The sequence below is a fragment of the Triticum urartu genome, chromosome 4 (assembly GCF_003073215.2).
Source record: "Triticum urartu cultivar G1812 chromosome 4, Tu2.1, whole genome shotgun sequence".
In the NCBI taxonomy this organism is placed as follows: Eukaryota; Viridiplantae; Streptophyta; class Magnoliopsida; order Poales; family Poaceae; genus Triticum; species Triticum urartu.
Genome location: NC_053025.1, coordinates 9,321,261 through 9,343,394, shown reverse-complemented (window position 1 = coordinate 9,343,394; position 22,134 = coordinate 9,321,261). Strand labels below are relative to the sequence as shown.

Here is a 22,134-nt window from a genome sequence, read left to right as displayed (position 1 = left end):
ACCTTCGTCCCAAGCTCGTCCTTTATTTACTCTGAGGTGAAATATTGCTCTGGAACTTCTCATGCCTCCTCTATGCTTGTCCAGTTTTGTTCGTCAACATTGTCTGCCTTATAATTCCCATCCCTCTACTAACGGGTCACTTGGCTTGTTATATACAATCTATCTGAAAAAAATATGTTGGTGCTTGCAAATATTTCTATTGCAATGCTTGAATATATTGTTAGTGTACGTATTTATCAAAGAAAATACATGAAGAGTTTTTTTAATGCGTAAATAATATTTGTGTTTAATGTCTGTAGACGCATGTATTATACTGCCCACATCCCATATATTTATCGGATCTTCTCGGATTTCCTTGCCATGCGTCCTTTCTTTTATTTCTTTTATATAGCGCAGCCCATCCCACATCACATCTTAGCAAATGTGCTTGTGCGTTGCTACGGTTAATAATGCACCAAATATACTAAGAAATGACGAATTGAATTGAACCGACCGAATGCAGTTGATGCGGTCACAGACTAAATTGAAAATAATAGGGCATGACAAAGCTCTTGAAGATGCCGGAGCTGACGAAAACATGATCTAGACACTTTAAAAGATGCAGGTAGGAAAAGTTAATTACTAAGTACATCATATGAAATCACATAAACATTTGGTTTTCACCATCTTCTCCAATTTTGGATCATTATTTCCCTTATTTGCAAAGATAAAACATTCTACAAATTATATTGTGCATAATACAGGATCCAAAATAGTGAAAATTAAATAATTGTGAACAAACATGAATAATGAATTACCTCGTTGTAACCAAACAGCTCCTAGGTCGTTAATTCATTGCAGCAACCGTACTTATTAAAGAATTCGTGCACTTAGGTGAAGCTTTGCTTTGTATTTTTGTCGTATTCAACAAAAGGAGGTCAATCAGAGCTCCAAGCTAGCTTCACGGAGGGGAGTATCCGGCGAGATGCGCAAGTGCCGCTAGTTCCTGTAGATCAATCGAGCTGTGTGCTTGGTAGCTTAGCGTGCATGGCCACCATGGGCGCGGTCGCTGCTGGCCGAGGTGCCGGACATCCATGTCGTCGCACCCAAACAATGCTGGTGGAGGCGACGGAGGCATAGTAGGAGAACTTATGGCCGTCGAAGATGCCGATTGGTGCCTTGTACAGAGCTGACGGCGTCGAGGATGACTATTACGCCGGTGGTGAGCGAGAAGGTGCCGGGGGTGAGCGAGAAGGTGTAGCGGGCACCACTGGTGAGGCTTGTGTAGAAGGCGCTGCCGGCCTCAGCCCCCGTCTTGGGTCGATCCCTTCCTCCTTCCCTCGTGCGCCGCACCAGAAGGGGAGTGCCACATCCTCGTCATCGGAGCAACCATGGCGCCGCCCCGGAGAACCCCTAAGCCGCTCGCCTGGATCCGGATGCCACCGTCTTTTTGCGTGTCGAGCCCGTGCGCCGCCGCCGCCCTTTGGGGATGTCGCTCGATCCGGAGCCGCCTGACGCCCCCCTGCTCGTTGACCCGCATCGATTAGATCGAATCACGGGGTGAATATACCAAACGACGACTGTTTTTTTTCTTTTACTTAGGGGTGGCAGCGGGTAAATATAGACTTCCAACGAACAAGGGAAAAGAAAAGGCAGGCTCAGCTCAACCCATCTGGCCCCTGAACGTGCCGGAAAGAAAAATCGGACATGTACGTTATTTTAGTACCACCTCGTTAGCAGCGGCTTGTGCAAACTGAAAGCGTAAATTCACGGAAAGAAAGCATATTGTGACGGTGAACTCATGAGTCAATCCGTGCTTTATTATTACTAGCAAAAGAGGCCGTGCGTTGCAACGGGTACAAAATAAATGAATATATAGCTTATTGTAAGGTGAAGTAGCGAATCAAGTGATCATGTTTATGCAAATCAGATTTGGAGGAGAAGTGCTGCTATGACCTAGGTCTTTGAAGGGAGATTAATAATTAATAGGATGATTTTCGATGTGAAAATGTATGTTTTTTCAAGAATGGCCATCCATAATTTTGAGTATTTCTGTTATTCTTTTGATACTTTTACAGTTGTTTCAGTGGTAAATTATTTTTTCAGATTTGTAAGCAATCCATGATTTGAAAACATGATCAGTATTAACTGGATTAATGATAGAACTGCGTATGGTTATTATGATACATTAATCCCCAAATACAAATACAATGACATAATAAATGATCTCAAATAATCATACATACATACATGAATTAATTAATGATGATTTTGCAAAGATAGTGGTAAAATAACACATAACATGCTGATGCAGCAATTAGCATGGTATATGCACCAAATATTTATGAAGGTCTCAACACAACAAGAAAATAACTCACTGCTATTGTCAGCATGTTTTTTGGTCGAGCGAATTGTCACCATGATGACTAAAGCTAGCAGTGCCTAGCCATAGCAGCTGAGCAGTCATTGGTAGCAGTACTTTTCGTGACAGATTGTCAGAGCAAACATCCAAGTTCGGGAGGACGGTGGCACAACCTGACTATGTGACAAACTGACGATGGATCAAACAAACATGCATGTGAGGTCTGTACCAACAATCATAGGGATGGATGGGAAAAAAAGAGGAGACGATAGCCTGTCGAGTAAGATGCACATCGGTGAAAATAATCAAGGACGAAGCTAGCGGCAGCAGGATCTGGATCAACCTAGACATTGCTTGGGGTGAGAAACTTTATGCATGTGTCCTCGTGCAGAAAGGTGGCGATTCTAGGTTATGGACAGACAGTGAAGTCATGCCTGTATACACAGCCAGTTTTTTGAGGGATATCACAATCACGTACATGTTGAGACTTGGCAACTTGAACGTCTCAAAACGAAGCTGGAACAGATAACGATTTGCACTAAATATCGTCCTATATAGCCCACACGAGAGCCCTTGTCAAGTCGTCGCCCGGCCGGCGCAATACTCCTCTGTCGGGCGCGCGAGGCAGGTCGAAACATCGTCGACATCGGCCAACAGATGAGCTCGATTAGCAAAGCCGCCGCCCAACGCCGACCAGATCAGCGGCGCCATGATCCCGCGCAAGTCATCAGGTTAGCTTAATCAGCAAGCACACCAGCTTCTGGGTAGGTGCAAATTCTGCACGTATATTAACCGGTGTGGCTGGATGTAAATGGTCGAGGTGGGACTATTTCATCATGGTTAGAACTCTCCTTCAAGAGACTAACAATGGTTAGCTCAATTGGTCTCGGTCTTATAGGCTTAGTGGGAGGACGTGAGTTCGATCCCCATGTACTCCAAAAAATTTTTTGTCTTTGCCAGGGTCTGTCTCGAACGACAGAAAAACGGTTCTTTTTTTCTTACGCTTTAGTACCACCTCGTGTATATGTTTTAAATTCAAACTAAAAGCATAAATTCATAAGAAGAAAGTGTATTGTGACGGTGAACCCACGGAGTCAATCCGTGCTTTATTATTACGAATAGATAATAATAATAATAATAATAATAATATTATTATTATTATTATTATTATTATTATTAGGGAGGGATTCACTTTGAAAACAAGAACAAATACAACCCACGTCAGCACAACGCATCTTATAGCATCATATCCAATGGCTATAAAAGATAAATGAAACTAAATTATATCTTATCTAGATGAGTTTTAGCAAAACTGGTACAAAATCCATGTGCCTCCGTCTGTTTACTGGCGCATAGTCTGCACACAGCTATGCTCTCTCATAGCCTCATCGATCGACAGCAGAGGACGAGGCGCCGGGCTGGCCGGTTTTGAACCTGCTGCTGTTCTGCACATTTTGAACGGCACCTGTTGGGAATTCACCTCTGCATGCAACGTGACACAAACGGTTCCAGCTTAAGAGCATCTACACAAGGTCAGCCCAAACAATCCCCAAACGCCTCAGCGGACGGCCGGTAACTGATCTGTAGTGAAAAACCAATCCAGACACGCCTTAAATCGTCCTTAAACGCCTGAATTGTTCGGCACCCCTCGTATTCACCTTAAATATGGGAGGGATATGAGGCGGCCCGGGTATGTCCGTCACGTTGGCTTGGCCCAGCTTGGCCCACTCGGACCTCACAAATATCCCCATCTGGAAAACCCTAGACACCGGTAAATCCGAATTTCACTTCACTCCTCTTCCCGTCCACTCCACTTTCGATCCCCTCCCCTTCGATCCGATGGCCAGCAGAATCCGAAGGCTCGAGCATCGATGTGGAGGAGGTCGCCCTCCGTATCGCCTTGAAGCGTACGCTGGTCGAGCAAGGCGGCGCCGACAGTGGCGGATCTTCTTCCTCAGCGCCCGTCGCCCGACGACACAACGTCGGCGACGTCTCCGGCCCATCCCGCCCAGCGTGCAGCTCTAGCCGCTCTGTTCCCGTCCTTCAGGTACGTCGGCAACCACCAACCTATGTTCCGGAAGTGGTACCCGGCCACCGTTGGGTCCTCGTGCCCACGCAGGCGCCGACGCGCACAAGGACGCCCGAGTCCGAGGCACGAGCAGCCCATCGTGTGCAGTAGCGGGCAAGAGAGAGGGCGGTGGTGGGGAAGGAGATGACTGCCAGCCGTTCACGCGCGACTGCGCTGGTCGATCTCGATCCTGATGCCTCGCATTCGCATCGGTCCTCCACCGCTCTCTCGCGACGGCAAAGACGGATGCGCGACGCCTCAGCCGCAAAAATGCCAAGGCACTCTGACTCGCCATCGGGTTGTCAGACCTTGTGGCAAGCAAGGAGGTGGCAGCGAAGGCGAAGGTGGCCCACCATGCCAAGGAGCAGGACCACCTGCTCCGCAGGCTGTCGGGCTGAAGCTACAACTCGGACACTGACTTGACGGGCGGCTCCACCTCCAGCTTTGACGACGACGCACCACCGCATGTCGATGCCTACACGGAGGAGGGGCACAACCGCATCGACGACCGAAAAGGGAGGGGGCCGGCAAGGAAATGGTGATTCCCTCTGCCCTTCCTCCTTTTGTTTATATTTTAACTATATTTTAAGTAGTTTGTAGTATAAATTTACACTGTCCGCCGGTGAACTCTCATGAATTATGCTCCTTTTGTGATCCGATGAACTAGATGTGTTGCGTCCGATGATCGTCTTTTACGAAGCGTTGCATGAATTGTATGGTTTTGAAGTTTTGAATATGAGGGTCACGGGTGTGGAAGTAAACAAATGAGGTGTGCTCGGTCGGTGCCTGCGGGCATTTGAGGGTCTGAATTTGCTATATCTGGATGTAGATGCTCTAGCTCTTGCATTGTTTCCGGCTAGATAGTTTTGGCCTAAGTTTGAGATTCGGAGCGATCTATTCACCGTGCACCAAACATGTTGGAGATGCCTGTGCACACTCTATGGCGACAGTGACAACGGTATCATGCTACCTTTGCAAAAGTGAATCGTACATGTATATTCATTTCCATACGTGACAGTAACACTGATATTTTTGAACTCCCAGTACAGGCATCCTAGCTTTATACCACAAGTCACAGCACAAACAAGGACGAGGAGAGACTGAAAAGAAAGAGACACGTAATACGTTGACTGCACATCAAGAACTAGTGCTTCGATCACCATCGATCTATCTTGTTCGATCACAGTACCAAATCTGACAAGTTGAGGCTTTTCGACCTTGGATTAACCCGTCCACTCTAATCGAAATCAAGCCATCTATCCACATCATGGTGCCGGCCAGGCTTCAACTTGAAGGTCGGATCGGCCGGTGCCATCAATCGGTCTGGCTGTCCCTGATCACCCGTTTCGCCACGATCCTATTCGACGGCCGAGATTCCGGCACATCCTAATGATGACGATGTGTCTACAAATCATTGCCCGTCGTGTTCGTGGTGTACCTGAGATGGACCGAATCATCATGTGCTTACAGAAAAAACTTTTCTGCAAGTTCGTGGGGTCATATCAGATCGGAGATAAACAAAGAAGGAAGACCACATCCACATGGACCCAAGATGGAATGAAACGTTGTGCGCAGGGCAGGACGATCGATGTGTCCGGTCGGTTTCCCGTCGATCAGACAGTGTGTGATGTGGTAGTGGTGGTGGTGCAGGGACGCGCGCTTGTCCCTCGACACGGCGAGTTCCATCCACGGGGTGCATGCGGGTGATGATGGTCTCGACATGCAAGAACATGCATTGTGCTTGACTTGACGTGCCGTGCTGGAGCTGTGATGCGAGCAGTCTGCTAATTAAGCAGTGTGCTAGCTGCTCATATTCTTGGGCCAGTTCCATCAACGCCATGGAACGCACTGTGACTGGCTAAGTATACTAAGGCGAAGAGGAGGCACCTCTTCAAATGGTTGTTTCCGCCTAGCCCAGTCCAGCGGTGGCTCTGTGTGGTCGGAAGGCGTGTGGAGGTGTCTCTCCGGTGAATCTTACGGGATTCAGTTAGTGTTTGGACCTGCTTGGTTCTGATCTTTGTTCGCCTATGTCTCATGTGTCTTCATGTTGGATTTATTCAGTCTACACTTCTCTTCATTGACGATGGTTGTTATTCCAGTGCGCTGGTTCTTTTGGGCCTTCGCACGATAACTTTCTTATTGTATACTACAACATGGTTTGCCCGACTTAATGAGAGAGGGGTGATGACGGTGACGCGTTATCCGCTCTACACTGCTTGTAGTAATCGCTAGGTGGTCTATGGATATGGATGTAACTTTGGGTTCTTTTTCTGTAATTTGTACTGTCATGATGTATGATGAATAGATGAAAAAAATTGTCGCAAAATAGTCAAACTTGCATCGTTCGGAATTTTGAGATCAAAACTAAACTCAATAATAGATGAGGGTCCCAGAGTTTTTCTTAAGTTTTGGGACGACTATGACTATATGCATGATCGAACAGGTAAATTTTATGTTTGTTTTGTTATACGCAACTGCAATGATTGCTTGGCAGTATTTTTTTTAACTATGGCAAAAGTTTTACCTCATCCATTAATTAGGAAGTAGTTACATAGTGAAAAAGCGGGCAAAAACCACCACAATGGCCACACGGGGCACCCACGAGCAACCTGCTTACCCACACGTATACACACACACACCGTCAAGAAGAAAGCACCATCAAGATTGTCATCAAGCGTCATTGTTATAACTCCTCCATGAGCCAACGACTCCGACTTCACTGTAGACAACCACCAACGAAGCCCTCACCACAACAGACGTCAAAATCTATGCCGTTCCATGCTAACCAGACGGCCACCCACACAAGCGAGCAGACAACTCTAAACCAGGTTACGAACCTTGCAGAGAAAAGCGCCGAGCTTGTGCCGACATGCTGAAATATAATGCTTTGATGTGGAGCATGTCACTTTTTAGGGGTACATGTCTTTAGAGGTCCATAACTCGCTCCGCTCATTTATTCATACTAGATGATGCTCCGCGTGTTGCCGCGGGTACCTTGTTAAAAAATGTATAAATAGTTGTTAAAAATTAACTATTTTAATGGAAAGCCAATGTGAACTTAAAAACATTAAAAAAACATACAAGTATCTAAAAGAGGGAAAAAATCAGTTGCAGTCAAAAGAATATTATTTCTAACAAAAATATGAAGGTTGAACTACATAGGTATGTTGCAATCGCCTAACACATGTATTGTCCATCAGTATACAAAAGCTAATGAAAGAAATTTCTTACGTCGACTAAGATGTGTGAATTGATGATGTGGCAGTGTTGCATGTATAGACTAATGCAAAAAAATAGTATTCATGACTTAAATGCAAGGCTTGCTTATGTGACATGATTGTATGGCTATGAAAAATATGGCATAGTTGCATGGCAAGAACAAATAGGTAGTGGTTTGTAGCTAGGAATAGAGGATTGGTGCCAATGCGGTCTTTTTAGGCTATTTGGTTGAGCCAAGATGACTAGGGTTTCACAAGAAAAATACATTCTTTTTTATGTAAGGTTATATGCTTTTGTGTATTACCCAGTTGTGAACGTGAGCGTTTACGACAAGATTAGTCGCGTTGGTTGTCTTTATTTTTATTTTATTATTTTGATTGCGTGCGTCATTGTCTTGATATTAAAATATTACCCATTGTTGCAAAAAAGAAATAGGACGTGTGTATGATGCAGAGCCAGGAAGCAATCAATCTTTCATTTTCTTAAATGAAAATGGTATGGTCGCTTCTAAAAATGGAGTGCAGATTGTGTAAGCTAGGCTCTATCTAGCTGGGACAATATAAGATTAATCAAGTGAAATACTACATAACACATGCTTTACAATTTATGCTTTTTAAGGAAGCTATTGTTGACGCGGAGACCTCTTATTAAGCAATGGTGCCCAATGTAGTAATGCTTACCATATCATCAATATGGAAACCACGTATGATATAGCATATCTGTTCTGGATTTTGAAGAAAGTTTTCACTTTGCTAAGCTCATCTGCGAGGATTAGTAGCCAGTAGTGTTCTGTATCGAGTGGAAGCCTAGAAAAGCAAACCAACACTACTAGCTAATTGCGCTGCTATGCGACTAATAGGATATGGACCTGATGCCTTTTACACTTTTAATGATTAGATTACGAGAAGTTTATTTAAAGCACGAACAGATTTGCGCCGCTCTGCCCCTAGCTTCCTGTGCTTTACCCCACAAGCATGAGTATATGACGCCTTTTGCAAGCTAAATAGCCAAATTGTTTATAGGAAATAATTAAGACATGGGACAACATAAGAATGGCCAATAGGAACTACTCCGCCCGATCCATATTAATTGGTGCTGCTTTATTGCAGTACTATTTGTTTTCCAAGGGAAACGAATTAAGCTGTAGTCATGTTGAAGGGGGGTTCCATTTCGGTTCCATCACTGATACGGATAATCCTTGTTCAAACATTCGAAGCTTCAAATCAGGAAGATAATCTCTCTCACACTCTCCTCCACTCCTCACAATCATCTTGCTTATGATCGATGCTGGGTGGCACGACAGAGCTTTCCTTTAGTTGCTGGCCCTACACCTATCAATCTTGTTTGCAGCACAACACAACAAGTTGCCCATACTTGTCACCCTTGTGTTGGCAAGATTCTCTATGCAAGCATGGAGATGCATGCGTAGATGAGTCGGTCAGGTTTCTCAAAACAACTCAGCCTAGCTAGTGCGTGGCTCTCCTAGAATATATAGACAATTAGGAGCAGAGAGTTCATGCTGCACAATTAATGGTTAATCAGACGAGCAATGATGAAAGAACAAATAGTCTTAATCAGACGAGCAATGATGAAAGAACAATTAATGGTTAACCAGAAGGAGCCCACAGTTTGACCAGATGACACCTGAAGGAATTAAGTCCCACTTGCAAATATATGAACCACCCAAGTGATGCTCCTACCACTCGAGTGATCGAATTCCTTTTTTCCTATTAGTGCATGGGCGGTGCATATGTCACACACAAATCCTGTCACAAAGAGTATATTCCACAACCTGGTGCAACCGATCGAGGCCGATCCGGTTGACGCATCATGCATGCAATGCACGGACGAAACAAATCACTTGAGGAGGTGCCAACTGCCAAGACATCTCCAATAGGATGGTTGTCCATGCATGCATGGTCCAAGCCAAGGTGTTCCTAAATGCACACACACTCATGAACCCCACAAAAGGCACCCACCTCCTCCTCTTGGGGTGAGTGGGAGCTTCACTACAACACACATAATACAGGTGATACGTGTGTGTCCGAGCTGTTGCAACGCTGCTGTAGCCCCAGCTCGATCTATCAATCTTCCAATACCAAACGCTGTTGTGCGCGGAGAAGACAAAGAAAAGAGAGGCAGAGATGGCAGGGCAGTGGACAGCAACGAGTAGACGACATGAAGTTGTGGACGTACAGTGTTCTAAGTAAGTGGCACCTCCAGCAAGCACCGCAGGGACACGGATGCCCAGCATGTTTGCAGCACCGGCTCTCGGGATCGATGGGGTCGTCCAACGTGTGCAGGTTCCCTGAGGAGGAAAAGATATCCCCGACCGATATCATATCACAGAGTGGCAACAGCAGACTGATCGGCCACTAGACTCTGTGATCAGGAGCTCGGTTCCGTCGGTACGTACAATACAACCGGCGGCCGGCCGGCAAGATCACTGGGCCTGCCCACAACAGGAGCAGGAGTAATAGACACGGTAATGGATTGTGCAGGACCGCTGATCCGTAAGGTTGGGTTGGGGCAGCGATGCCACCGTCTGGCAGCCCCTGTCCCGTTAACCCTCGGCAGGCGGGGGCAACCGGGCATGCCCGGTTGCGTCGCCATGGCCACCGCGCGTGTTACTAGTACTCCCTCCATTTCATAATGTAGTGCTTTCTCTATCCACTACAAGAAAATATACCATTTGCCACCAGGTATTTTGTCATCGAGGAGTTTGGTGGCTGTAGATGTACTAATTGCAACCATTTAATTAGTTCCTTGGTCACGATAGGCCTATGTGCTGTACACTTACCGGTTTGTATCGAGGGCAGAAATAGCAACCAAGGACTAATATGCAAAAAGACAAGTCACCACACGATTCCTAGCGTCTCCCCCAAATCGAATCGCCCCTGGCGGCGCGAGCATTCCTTGCGGTGGCGGCGGCGGCCTGACTCGTTTTTTCCGTCGGAGCGGGCGACGGAAGGCGGAGGGCGCGTCGGAGAGCAGCCTCTTCCCGGCAGCGGCGATGGCGGGCTTGTTCCTCGCGGCGGCAGCGGCGGGCTTGTCCCTTGCGGCGGTGGTGGCGGGGCACCTGCGTGAGGGAAGGGAAGCAGCTGCAGCAACGGCCGCGTGGGCAAAGAGAAGCAGCTTCGGTAGCAGAGGGGCGCAAGGTCTGCTGCCGCAACAGATGCCTAGGGTTCCACCTTCTCCGACCCCAACCAGCTCTGCCGCAGCCAGCGAGATCTCGCTCTCATCGTCAACACCAGCAAAGGCCAACCTGTAAGAATGATCTCCCCTCTGTCCTTTGCCTCCTTCCCTGTTTCTCTCCATTAATTTGCTTCGAGTACTTGATGGCTAGATCATGCACTTCAAGTGTTTGTGGAAATGTGGAAGTAAAATATACATGTAGCATTCGGTTTGTGATTTGAAAACTGGCTTGGCCTACGATGTAGAGTTTGGTTTTGTGATTTGAATATAATATGTATGTAGTAAAATATACTGTACAGTATAATCTTACTGCATATTGATACTTACAACATCAGGACTTGTAATATATTTTTGTAGTACAATGTTTTCCAAGGATATACAATTCTATGATGACTATCTTCAAATACTGTTCTATGAAGACTGTGTTTGTATAATGTTGTAGTATAATGTTTGAAGACCATCTTTGTATACAATTCTAGTACAACATTATACAGTTCCTTTGGGCTGCTGCTGCTGTGATATTATATTTTAGTATAGTGTTACTGCATATAAAATAATTACATATGCAAGCTGCGGCTTTAGTTTGATAAAGTGCAAGCAGGGCAGGTGCTTGGTAAGGCATATGGTTACTGCATATAAAATTATTACGTTTGTGAGCAGGTGCTTGGTAAGGCATATGGTTACATCAGAGGTCGGGGTCATGGACCAAAACCAAATAGAAGGGCCTACTCAAGCGCATCAAGCTCAACTCAGCATGTAGTGGAAGAATTGGCCTCTACAAAGGAGATTGTTGCTACGCAACAAGCTCAAATTGAGGCTCAACAATCTCAACTTGAAGCTCAACAGAAGAAGATCGATTGGCTACAGAGTGTCGTGTCTAACTTGGTTGGCATTTCACCTCCTATGACGGCACTAGTGCAACAGGGCTAGGTTTCACAACTGAGCGGCCAATGCCATCTGACGGAATAGGTATGCAACACATCAATCTCAACTATTTTTGTCATTTTTTATTCACAGAAAATACATGTAGCATATTGCTTTTGATAAAGCATTCCAATTTCTGCCATAGGTTCGCTAATGTCTAACACTGTACAAAGGATGTCAAGTTATCCAAGATCATTTGCAAGGTAATGTTATTTTTCCCATGCTCTGGTATTTTAGATGATGCCTCCTGCACCTGCAGCTTGCTTAGATATAGCAGTGTACTTGGTATCGAGATCTTCTAATCACGATAGTTCTTGCTAACAATTCTGTAACGGAAAATGAAGATACTCATCATGAATATATGGACTTACAAATTCCAATGTATAGCTAGTAATACACGTATACATTTTCAACAGTCATTTGAGACCAGGATATAGACCTGCTCCAACTTCTTCTGATGGAAATGGTATGATCAGTTTGCCTCTGCTTCAAACAATCAATATACTATGTGATTTGGCAAATTTCTTCATGATCTTAATCTTGATGGTCCAAATTTATGAATCACATGCTCTCTAGTGTCGGATAGAGGGTCCAGGTATTCTTAGAAATGGATTGCTAGAACTCAATTTCACCTGTATGAATTGCAAAACGTCTTATATTAATGAACAGAGGTTGTACTACAAAGTACAACACTTGTATGATAATTAGATAAGGGGGGAAATAGTACAAGAAAGGTGCATCATTAATTCATTATCAAAGTATTTCTTCCAGTTAAACCATAATCTCGGGTGCACAGAACAGAGCAGTAAAAGGCCTTGCAACTCTGTTTTGGGAGTTTATGTTCCTCAGCAATCAATTAAGAAACTCCAGATAAGATAAGATTGATGGAAGACCGAGTCCTGTAGCAAAGAGAAAACCAGTAGCGAACGGCAAGTGGATGATTTTCGAGGATCCTTTATAGATTTATTGTGTTCTCGGTCGTGGCTGATTGTAGATTTTTGGGTGAAACTTTGGCTGCTGACATGATGGTATTGTGGTTTAGAGACACCACGCCATTGTGTCTAGCGTTAGCTACAGCATATTCTGTGATTGTCAACATTCAAAAATCAGCTTTCATAGTTAACTGATGGTAGAAGTTAAGAGCACATTTTCTTTCAGATTTGGTTCAGTTCCAGGTTTAAGAAGCGTGTGTTATTGCATCCTGTCCTGTAATAATGGGGTAATTCGATTATGTTCTCCTCTAGATTGACCCAAGTAAGTCTGAGTTCAGTAGCGAAGAGAAACAAACAAATGGATACTTTCTTTTTGCGGGTAGAAACAAATAGATTCTGCTAGGTTTGTTTTGGATTGTGCCATTGGATAAAACTTCTATGAAGCACTCTGCTCCTGTATTTGTTGTCTGTGTATGTTCTACACATTTTATCATTACAAGTATGGATAGGTTGCCTATGGCATGCTTGTGTATGTTCTACACATTTTATCATTACAAGTATGGATAGGTTGCCTATGGCATGCTTGCACTCTTTCTGATGTTTGTCATGCCTGATGTTGTCAATGAAATAACATGTGCTCTGGCCACCATTATATAGGAGATGACCTTGGAGGAGCAGCGGAAAGCAATACTCGCGCTAAAGACTGAGGAGAGAAAACTATTGCATCTGCATTTCTTGCACATCTAGTAGACTATGTTGGATCTAAATAAAAACAAAATTCAGTGTACAAATGCTAAATGTAATGTTTGGATCATATTGGGGTGTACTGATTGGATCATATGTTCAGATCAGTACTAAACATGGTACTGTACTTTGCAAATGCTAGAGTGGTATTTCCTACTTGCGAAACAAAATTCAGTTTAGCATGTAATGTTTGAATCATAAGTTTACAAATGTTGATTCTGAACTTCTTATTGTCAAATGTCTAAAATTCTGAGATTTCTTGCATACTGCAATTGTCAGCGTGTGACAATATATTGTACCTATGATATAGTTGCTTTCTTATGCCTGTTGTTACCAAGGTTTACAATTTTTGGGTTACAAAAGAAGTCTAGTCTCCAACATGTAGCTGGTCTCTATATTCTTTTAGTCATCAAGCCTTGGCTGGTCACTGGATATCTCTAGCCACTAACCATGTACATGGTGGCTGTACATTTTTAGCAACCAAGTCGTCCATGGTCTCTAGATGTCATTAGTCACCAAGTCTCCCTTGGTCGCTAGATACCATTAGTCACCAGATTTGGTTGGTAGCTATTGGTATGACATTTAGTGACCAGGGTTCTCAATGTTGGTCGCTTAATATCTATAGCGACTAGACTATAGCCACCACAAAGCGACCAAGTAGTGTTGGTACCAGTAGACCACTAGCGACCAATTTTGTACTTTTAGCAACCGATCACCTTGGTGGCTAAAACTCATATCTCTAGTAGTGATCCACGTGCTTTAAATTTAACCGTAAATTTAACTATCAAGACGGATTGCGGCGGAAGCAAAAATTATATCAGTGAATTCGTATTCGAAAGAAGTTTTCAATTATATAATTTTTTCTTCCGCCGCAGTTGGTCTCGTTGATTAAGTTTATGGTTAAAGTTGGACCTCGGGAAGCGCGGGCGCATTATATTTTGAAATGGAGGGAGTAGGACAACATAGACTAGTCTCTGAACACATTCCCTCGACAGATGCAGCAGTCGCTCGCAGATTCCGTATCCATGTAGACGTAGGAGTAGGTCAGGCTATGCCTATGCAGAGCTAGTGCAGTTGAGATGCGAGGAATGAGAGATTGGTTCATGGCGATCCCAAGAAGGCACTGCTGAGATGCGAGTTGCGAGGCCACTTGTTTCGGTTGCTCGCTCGAATCTCAAAAGAAGCAAGAGAAGATCTGTATGGGGCTGCTAGGCTATGGCTTCTCTACATGCACTAGCGGGAGATCCATTTGTTACTTTACTTGCGTCAAACTTGGATGGAAGGGGAGTCCATATTTGGGAGATCCGCAAAGTAATAAAGCGGCCAAAAACAAAAGAGGATCCTTCCATTCTTTCCACCAAAATATCACTCACTACATGTAGAGGAAGAGGTCTATGACAGCGAAAGCAGCAACCGCAAGTGGAGCTGCGCGATGGTACTTGTGCGCCAACGTGTATAAAATTCTTTGGTAGATTGATTTTGCAACCACAACAACAAGTGGAGATAAACTCAACCCGACGGCGTTCTACGTGAAAAGAAGCGCATGCAAATGCAATGCAACAGAGGAAGAGGAGCTCTACCGACAACTCGTTCTACTCCGTAAATCAGAGCCTGGAAGAATATAATTTAGAGAGGAGACGCGGAAGAAAAAGGATTCAAGAACGCTTTTAAGCTTGATTGAAAAATCCACGGATTTATTCCCTCCTTCTTCCGCCGGACGGACGCGTGGACGGGGATTCCGTTCTGTCGTCCTCGTCGATGGAAATGAGCCCGTGACAGAGCGTGATGCTAATTGTGTTCCAGCACGATCGATGGATTAGCGGTTGATTTCGACACAAAACCGCGCGCCCTTAATGCGACCGCGGGACTCCACTCGTGCACACATGATGGGGACGCGAGGTCTGATCCCGATCCCTTGTCGATGTTACGCAGCACCAGACAGATCATGGGGCTACAGGAGACGCGAGTGGCCGGCATCCCGCCATTTGTTCTCCCTCTTAACGAAAGCTTCCTGGCGAGGCGATTATACGTCGCCGTCGTGACTTTCTGTGAGCGCTAGTAATTGCAAATCACAAGGTTAGTTAGAACGAAAGAAGCCTAGTCAGCGTGTAATTGCGTATAATTTTTTGTATGTTTAGCATTATCGATCTTATATTTTGGTCGACATGCATGGGATTTTTGTCGAGATCCAGGGAAGGGAGCTGGTTGGGCCGTGTGAGACGTACAAATGGGGACAGCGGGAGTGCCATGGTCTCCTCCTCCCATGCGGATGTCATACGCACACGGACGGACACGCTATTCTGTATACGCATGCACGGACCTTCCTTTCTCGGCCGCCGCTGCTGTGCCGCTCACCCCAAGCGAGCGCCGAAAGCCTATGTCCATCGTCCAAAAAATAGTAGAACCGTCTAGTGTAGGAGGACGCCGGTGGCGTGCGGCGCCGGTCCGGCCAGGTGCCAGTTGCTGCCCGTGACTGTGGGTGCCATCTTTGGCCTGAGCCCTTGCCATGCGCTCCCTGGCTTCGCTCCATGTCCATGGCGACCGTGGCTCCATACGATTCGTGTAGCCGCTGATTTGGGGGTGGTCTAGGAGGGCTCTAGCCTAAACTAATCCCGATGAAGCCGGTGGACGATTTATTCACCCTGACAACTGCTCATTGCCCTGCAAGAAGCAAGCAGCATGCCTGAAGTGTAGCAGTGTAGTAGTATAAACTCTCGCGGCCAGCCGTGGACGGAAGGGAGATCAGCCTAGGGTTTACAGCCCGGCGAGGCGTAACACAAAAGCAAAAGAGATACCGTGGTAAAAACGACACAGGTGGTGCGTCCTGTCCGCTGAGACGAGATGCTCTTCTCTAGTGCACTTCCACTTTGGACCCTGGATATACAGTAGTTTTGGACCGAGCGAGCGAGGGTCTCTTTTTGTTTCCATCCTTTTGATGAGAAAGCAAAAGACACAGCAGACATGGCCATGGCAATGGCGTCGTAGTACCACTCCTACGAGCGATTGACCGGTAGCACCCGAGTGCTCGCGCCTGCACTCCATCTGCATCTGCATCTGAGTAGACGGACAGGGAAGGGAGCGCCCCTCGGCCCTTTTGGCGCGCCCCCACCGCTTTCGTGTCCCCCGGCCTGGCCTGGCCTGCCGCCCACGCAGCCAGCAGCCTCTGCCCCTCGCTCTAGGTTTCACTTTCACCCCTCCCTTGGCCTTGCCAAAGCTACAAGAAAACAAAACAATATTGCAGGGCGCAGCAGCAGGCAGAGAGAGGCAGAGGCGGCTTGTGGGTGAAACTTTCTCTTCTTTTGTCCTGGGAGGGAGGGAGGGAGCATTGCTTTGCGCGCAAGCCTCTGCTGCCCGGTGATCATTTCTTGCCAAGCATGGGGAGGGACACTCCAGTAGTAAGCACTATAAACATAGTAAATCCATCATAGGCACAGCACAACGGCACAACCGCTCAAGCTTCAGATGGTATGATGATGATAATGCTGTACAAATGGTGGCTGTTTCTTTTTCTATTTTGACTAAAATGACTGGGCTGAGCCGAGCCGAGCCAAGTGGCTCTTGTTACATCAGGAGACCAAGCAAATATGAGAAAAAAAGAAAAGAAAAAGAAAAACAAGCATTCCCTTCCGAATCACAAACCACTCCGGAAAAAGGAAATCCAAACGGCACGCCACAAAATTAGCTTCGGCTGTCAGTGACTCCTACCCTATCTACTAGCTTAAATCACGACCAGAGCAGTCCTGCATTCTGGATTCTGGTTTGGAAATGAAATGTGTGCCCGCCCAGGGATGACGGTTAGAATCAATCAAAACTGTGCAGAACGGACGGACGGTGCAAATCTTCCTGTAGACAAGTGTGGGAAGGTCTTATTAGTGGTCCCGTTTTAAACTGTCTCTCGAAAACGACGATCTAGTCAAGTATATCACATACCTAAAAATCTAGAATTAGATGACATCTTCTTGAGTATCTGCAATGTGCACGACGGTGAGAGCTGAGGTGTTAGCTCAAGCAAACTTTTGCACTGATGGTGGTATAATAAAAAAAAATGCATACCCCCTGCATATGCTATCACAGCACTAACCATGAGGAGGCACAAGAACTGGAGTGGGGGAAGGGCAGAGCAGTTCAGAATCACCTGTTGCCTGGAAATATTACAGTTGCTGGAATCTTGGGAGGAATGAAGCTACTGCCCCTACTCTGGCACCGAAGAAAGAATGTCTGCAGGGAAGCTATGATGATGATGAGTACAACAATGCCTTCACATGGAATTCAGTGAAGCTGACAGAGCAGCCAGCTTAAACAATGAGACAGTGCAGTGAATATACTGGTACTAGTAGTAGAATACAAACCTTGGCTCCATGGGGATGCACAATCAGTAAAAGTTGATATCTGTGTAACTGCGTGGATAAGTTGGGTATGGCAGTTCATCCACCCCCATTAGGGAGCTGGACCGGGTGAAGCTGCCGAATTGGGCCTGGCTCGGCAGTTTAACCTCTGCCGTGAAAATGCTGTATACAGGCCTGTGGTCTGAGAATCTAGACTCGCCGCGGACGTAACATAGTTGGTTTAGGCCTCTGCCATACCATAAAATCCGATCGCACCTTCAGGAAAAGAAAAATGTTTTCGTTGAGGGGAAAGTCATGATGTAAAAGGGGAAGAAGGTATGCTTGGATGTAATAATGCATCGATAAGTTTTTTTTTGTGAATTTTTACCATGCGGGCGTCCTCCGCTTCTCATTTGGATGCATATCGTCGCCCGCGTATCTGTCGGAGTTGTATGAGTACTTGTACGTGGGTGGAAAATAAATCCTCCCTTCTTTCCAGCCGGCGAATACCCGACCAAACCTTTGCTCTATACGAAGCTGTTGCAGAAAATTTTCAGGTAAGAAACAAGGCCAAGAATGTGATCGCCAGAGCTGCGCAAGTTGCTTCAAGAGGTATATGATATGTTATCAGTTCCGAACCTCTGACCAGAATGGCTTACCTGATCCTTTTCCAACAATTGTTTCCAGTTGTGCATCTCGACCAAAGCCTTCACGGAGCGATAGGAAAGAGCTATCCGGTAATTCAGATCCCCGAGCCATATTATTCGACTGAAAGAAACAAAATATATGAGACACTATATAAGATATTGGTCTTCCATTTGTGCAATTTTATTCTACTTGGGTACAGCCGAGCTGGAAGTACTACATACTCATGGTCAAGAATTGCCTCTGGCGACTTCTCGTCGCGTGCACCATGAGCATGTGGGAATCTGGTTTTTCTCAATATTTCCACCACGTCCGCATTCCTTCTAAGTTCATCGCCATCCTTCTGACCTGATGTTAAGTGTGTGCAAACAAAGCAGAAGCTTGTCTGATGCAGAGACATGCTGATTGATATCGATCCCTAAGAAGAAAAAGAGGGAATGGGTCATATATAAAACTATGTAAAGCCAAGAAAAGTGCCAGGAAAAAATAAATGCACACAACGAACTTAAGATTGACTACTGCACACCTAGAAAAGCTGAGCAATAAATGGCAAACAGTACCTTATTTCCAAGATATCCCATCAAGCCTCTACCAACACATGACACCTTCAAGTTCTTCACATGCTCCCTTATGTCACTCCGCACCCAAACCATGAGGAAAACCCCAACCATTTGCTTGCTAGCAACTAAGCAATACCTGCTGTGTCATAGAAAATCTGAGTTTCAGTTCAGAGAACTTTAGCCATTCCAAGTGATGAATGAATATGAAGCTTGTAAGACGTATCGATGAAATATTAGTAGTTCCTACTTTCCAGTGGAAACTGTGTCATCTAGCAACTTAGTCTCAGCAACAACTAAGTTATGCTACAGGCGCAAAGAATATATATTCATTGTCAAGAATACTTACTTAGAGTTTACCAACCGTCTGTTGTTGTCATCTGTTGATAGTGGAGCACCATATCCAAATGGCATTGGTGAGAAGAAGGTGCCACCAGGTGATTCCTCGTCCATATTCTCATCATCAGAGGACCCACCACACCTCATACTGGTGTCAACATCGCTTGGCCTGCTCCCAAAGCTAATCCGGTCACAAACACTGAACCGTCGGTCCACTAGGGAGTGTGGATCCATCATGTCAATTCTTGAGCTTCGACCCAAGGACTGAAACGAACGCCGGTGGAAGAACGAAGAGTTCTTTTGTCTTCTTGACGATCTCTCGAAATCGACATTAAGCTCCGCGATAGGTTCCGGAGCCGGCGACGGGGTGTGGTAGTTGTACCCGGCAGAGCCCTGGAGATCCAGATTATTTAGCGTCTTTCTCACAAGAGAAACCCATTTTTTCGCTGGACCATTGTCTTCGGTCAAGAGGACGTTGCCAGCATTCAAAGGAACAATTTCCTGAAACCTGATAGGACAACAACATTCTCATTATTCATTTGGACCATTTTTCAGGATGTTTATGCTCTATATATCAAAAAACGAATATTTGCTCAAGTAAATGCATGAGTTTAGAGTTATACCCGATGACGTATATATCAGCAGCAGGAGAAGTATGGAGCCAGTCCTCCAGATTCAGATGACTGGATGGTGACCTTCCTCCCACATTCCATGTACCAGCGAACACCCTAAGCACACGGTTACATGGATTGTCACATCAGACTGACTTCGCTTTCGCAATGATCGGCGAATCGATCTTGTTGTACAGAAGCATTATATACCTGTAGTCCTGCGTGTTTGTGATGTAGGCGCGGTCGATTCCGTTTCCTGCTCGACAGTCCCGATCCGAGTTCTTCCTGGGCAGCCTCTCTAAGGAGGACAGGTAGAGTTAATTTGGTCAGTTGGGCATAGGACACCATGTTGACCGGTCAATTTTGCACCCATGGAAAGGGGTGAAAAATCTGAAAATGCAGTGATAGTTACTGTGAGGACTGAGGACGCAAGCAAAATGTAGTACCTGTTCTGCTCTTCTTGGTCTTGCACACATCCCTCTCTGAGAAGCTGGTCCTCCACTGCATCCCCACTGAAATAGTCAGAGCAAAATTTTAGCACAAGGACAGTGAAAACAATCTGCATTTTTACTGAGGTCTCAAGCATGTGTTTGGTTGTTTCTGCAACAATAACCAAAAAAAAATTTTACTACACTACATAGGAGTAGGAAGCAGGAGGTCAAACTTGCTCCTGGAAACAACAGGAAATTCATATCCAGCAGCCAGAACACCGAGGAAAAAAAGCCTGAGGTTAACAGCATGTAGTTAGTACCTTGTTCGACTCCATAATCCGAATGGAAGTCCTTGGCTTTTGATTTGATGTTGAACCACTTCCTAACGATGGTCTTGGACCAGGACAGCTTTTCCCCCACACCAATCAGAGCCAAAGCAAGATCAGAGACTGGACACAGGATAATTGTGAAGATAATACTATTAGTAGCTGTTGATTGATGTGTGGTCACTTACCCTGTTCTTGGTTGGAGTCTCATCTCTCATTGTCTCAATGCTTCCTCATGCAGCAGGTCCAGGGGTGGGATGGGATGGCTCCTCCCCCCAATCCCCTCCCAATTTCGCCCCCTTTTCTAGTAGCCCCACTAAGAACGAACAGTTTATAGATATCCTAAAGCAAAAGGGAGGAGGGCGGATTCTTCCTCTCCCTCCCCTTTTTTCACCCCTTGTTCGGAAGATTCCGCGCTGGGAAGGAGAAGCAGGAATTGCCAAGAATTGCTCGGCGGCTCAGACAAAAGGGGCGAGAATCCCTCGAGAGGCGATTGGTGGGGAAAAGAAGGGCCAAGGAATGGCGTATTTGGGGGTGGGGGGACGAGATCAAGAACGGAAGCAGAGACGGCAAGATTCAGGATTAAAGAGAGCCCCAAAAGAGGCCGGCGACACGAGCCTGTAAAGAGAAAGCTCCTGCAATTACAACCCACCAGACGCCCAGCTCACGACGCCCGGTCGGATCAATGCCGGTGGCGGGCGAGCGGGCGGGAGTTAATGGCCCGGCCGTGCGGGAACGCCCGGGGGCCGGCAGGGGCAGCGGAAATAAATGGGGGAGGGGCTGGCCGGCACCTGGGGGAAAGAAAGTGAATCCAAGGAACTCGGCGGAGGACACGGAGGCGACCCGGCCGCCCACGTCGCGCGCAATGCGAGGAGTGAGCTCGCGGGCGCCGGCGGCGCTGGAGGGTCGTGGAGGGGGAGGCGGGAGAGGACGGACGGCGCTCTGCTCTGCGCTGCGCTGCGCGGTCTGTGGGTTCAAGGAGGGGGAGGCGAGCAGGAGGAGGGGACGGACAGAGCGAGGCGAGGCGAGGGAGCAGCGGCAGTAGCAGAGGAGTGTGGGGGGAGGGAGGCACGGAGGCCAATATGAAGGGAATAAAGCGAAAGCTTTGGCGAGCTTTGGGTCTGGGGGCCTCCGCTGCTCTGCCGCTGCTGCTGCTCTTCGGCTACTGCTCCTGCTGCTGGCTGCTGCGCTTTGCTTTGCCTTCTAGGAGAGGAGCACTGTGTAGCCTTTGCTCTTTAGCTCCAAGCCCGATGCGGGCCAAAGACGCAAAGCAAAGCACAGCACAGCCTTGGCTGGCTGGAGCTGATGCTGTTCTCTGGGTTTATTACTGTTTTGCTTTGAGCCTTTATTGGCCTGCTTAGTATCTCTGTCTACACCAGTGTGTAGGAAAACCGAAAATTACTTTTGGACGAGGAGCTCCGTGCAGGCCTGCCTCCATTTGCAAAATTCAAAATTCATATTTTTTACAGTTCGAAAA

The 22,134-nt window shown here is 46.3% G+C and overlaps 1 protein-coding gene across 1 annotated transcript; it reads right to left on the bottom strand.

Moving 5' to 3' along the window:
• Positions 1-16,850: 16,850 nt before the first annotated feature.
• Positions 16,851-21,813, bottom strand: LOC125550222 (type IV inositol polyphosphate 5-phosphatase 7-like). The gene is made up of 14 exons (XM_048713170.1): positions 20,846-21,813; positions 20,652-20,739; positions 20,347-20,412; positions 20,111-20,198; positions 19,913-20,017; positions 19,300-19,797; positions 18,954-19,092; positions 18,618-18,811; positions 18,408-18,516; positions 18,137-18,285; positions 17,773-18,024; positions 17,559-17,641; positions 17,354-17,390; positions 16,851-17,266 (listed from the first exon to the last, which is right to left on the bottom strand). The coding sequence occupies exons 1-11, from the start codon at positions 20,873-20,875 to the stop codon at positions 17,796-17,798; spliced, it is 1,695 nt and encodes a 564-aa protein (XP_048569127.1). The 5' UTR covers positions 20,876-21,813; the 3' UTR covers positions 16,851-17,266; positions 17,354-17,390; positions 17,559-17,641; positions 17,773-17,795.
• Positions 21,814-22,134: the final 321 nt, after the last annotated feature.

Excerpts from the sequence above, each read along its gene's own strand:
- LOC125550222 (XM_048713170.1), bottom strand. The coding sequence starts at position 20,875 with ATGAGAGATGAGACTCCAACCAAGAACAGG. Across the intron at positions 18,812-18,953 it reads TGGGATATCTTGGAAATAAG|GGATCGATATCAATCAGCAT; the intron begins GTACTGTTTGCC and ends TTTTCTTCTTAG. Across the intron at positions 18,286-18,407 it reads AATTGTTGGAAAAGGATCAG|CTTCGTATAGAGCAAAGGTT; the intron begins GTAAGCCATTCT and ends TTTCTGCAACAG.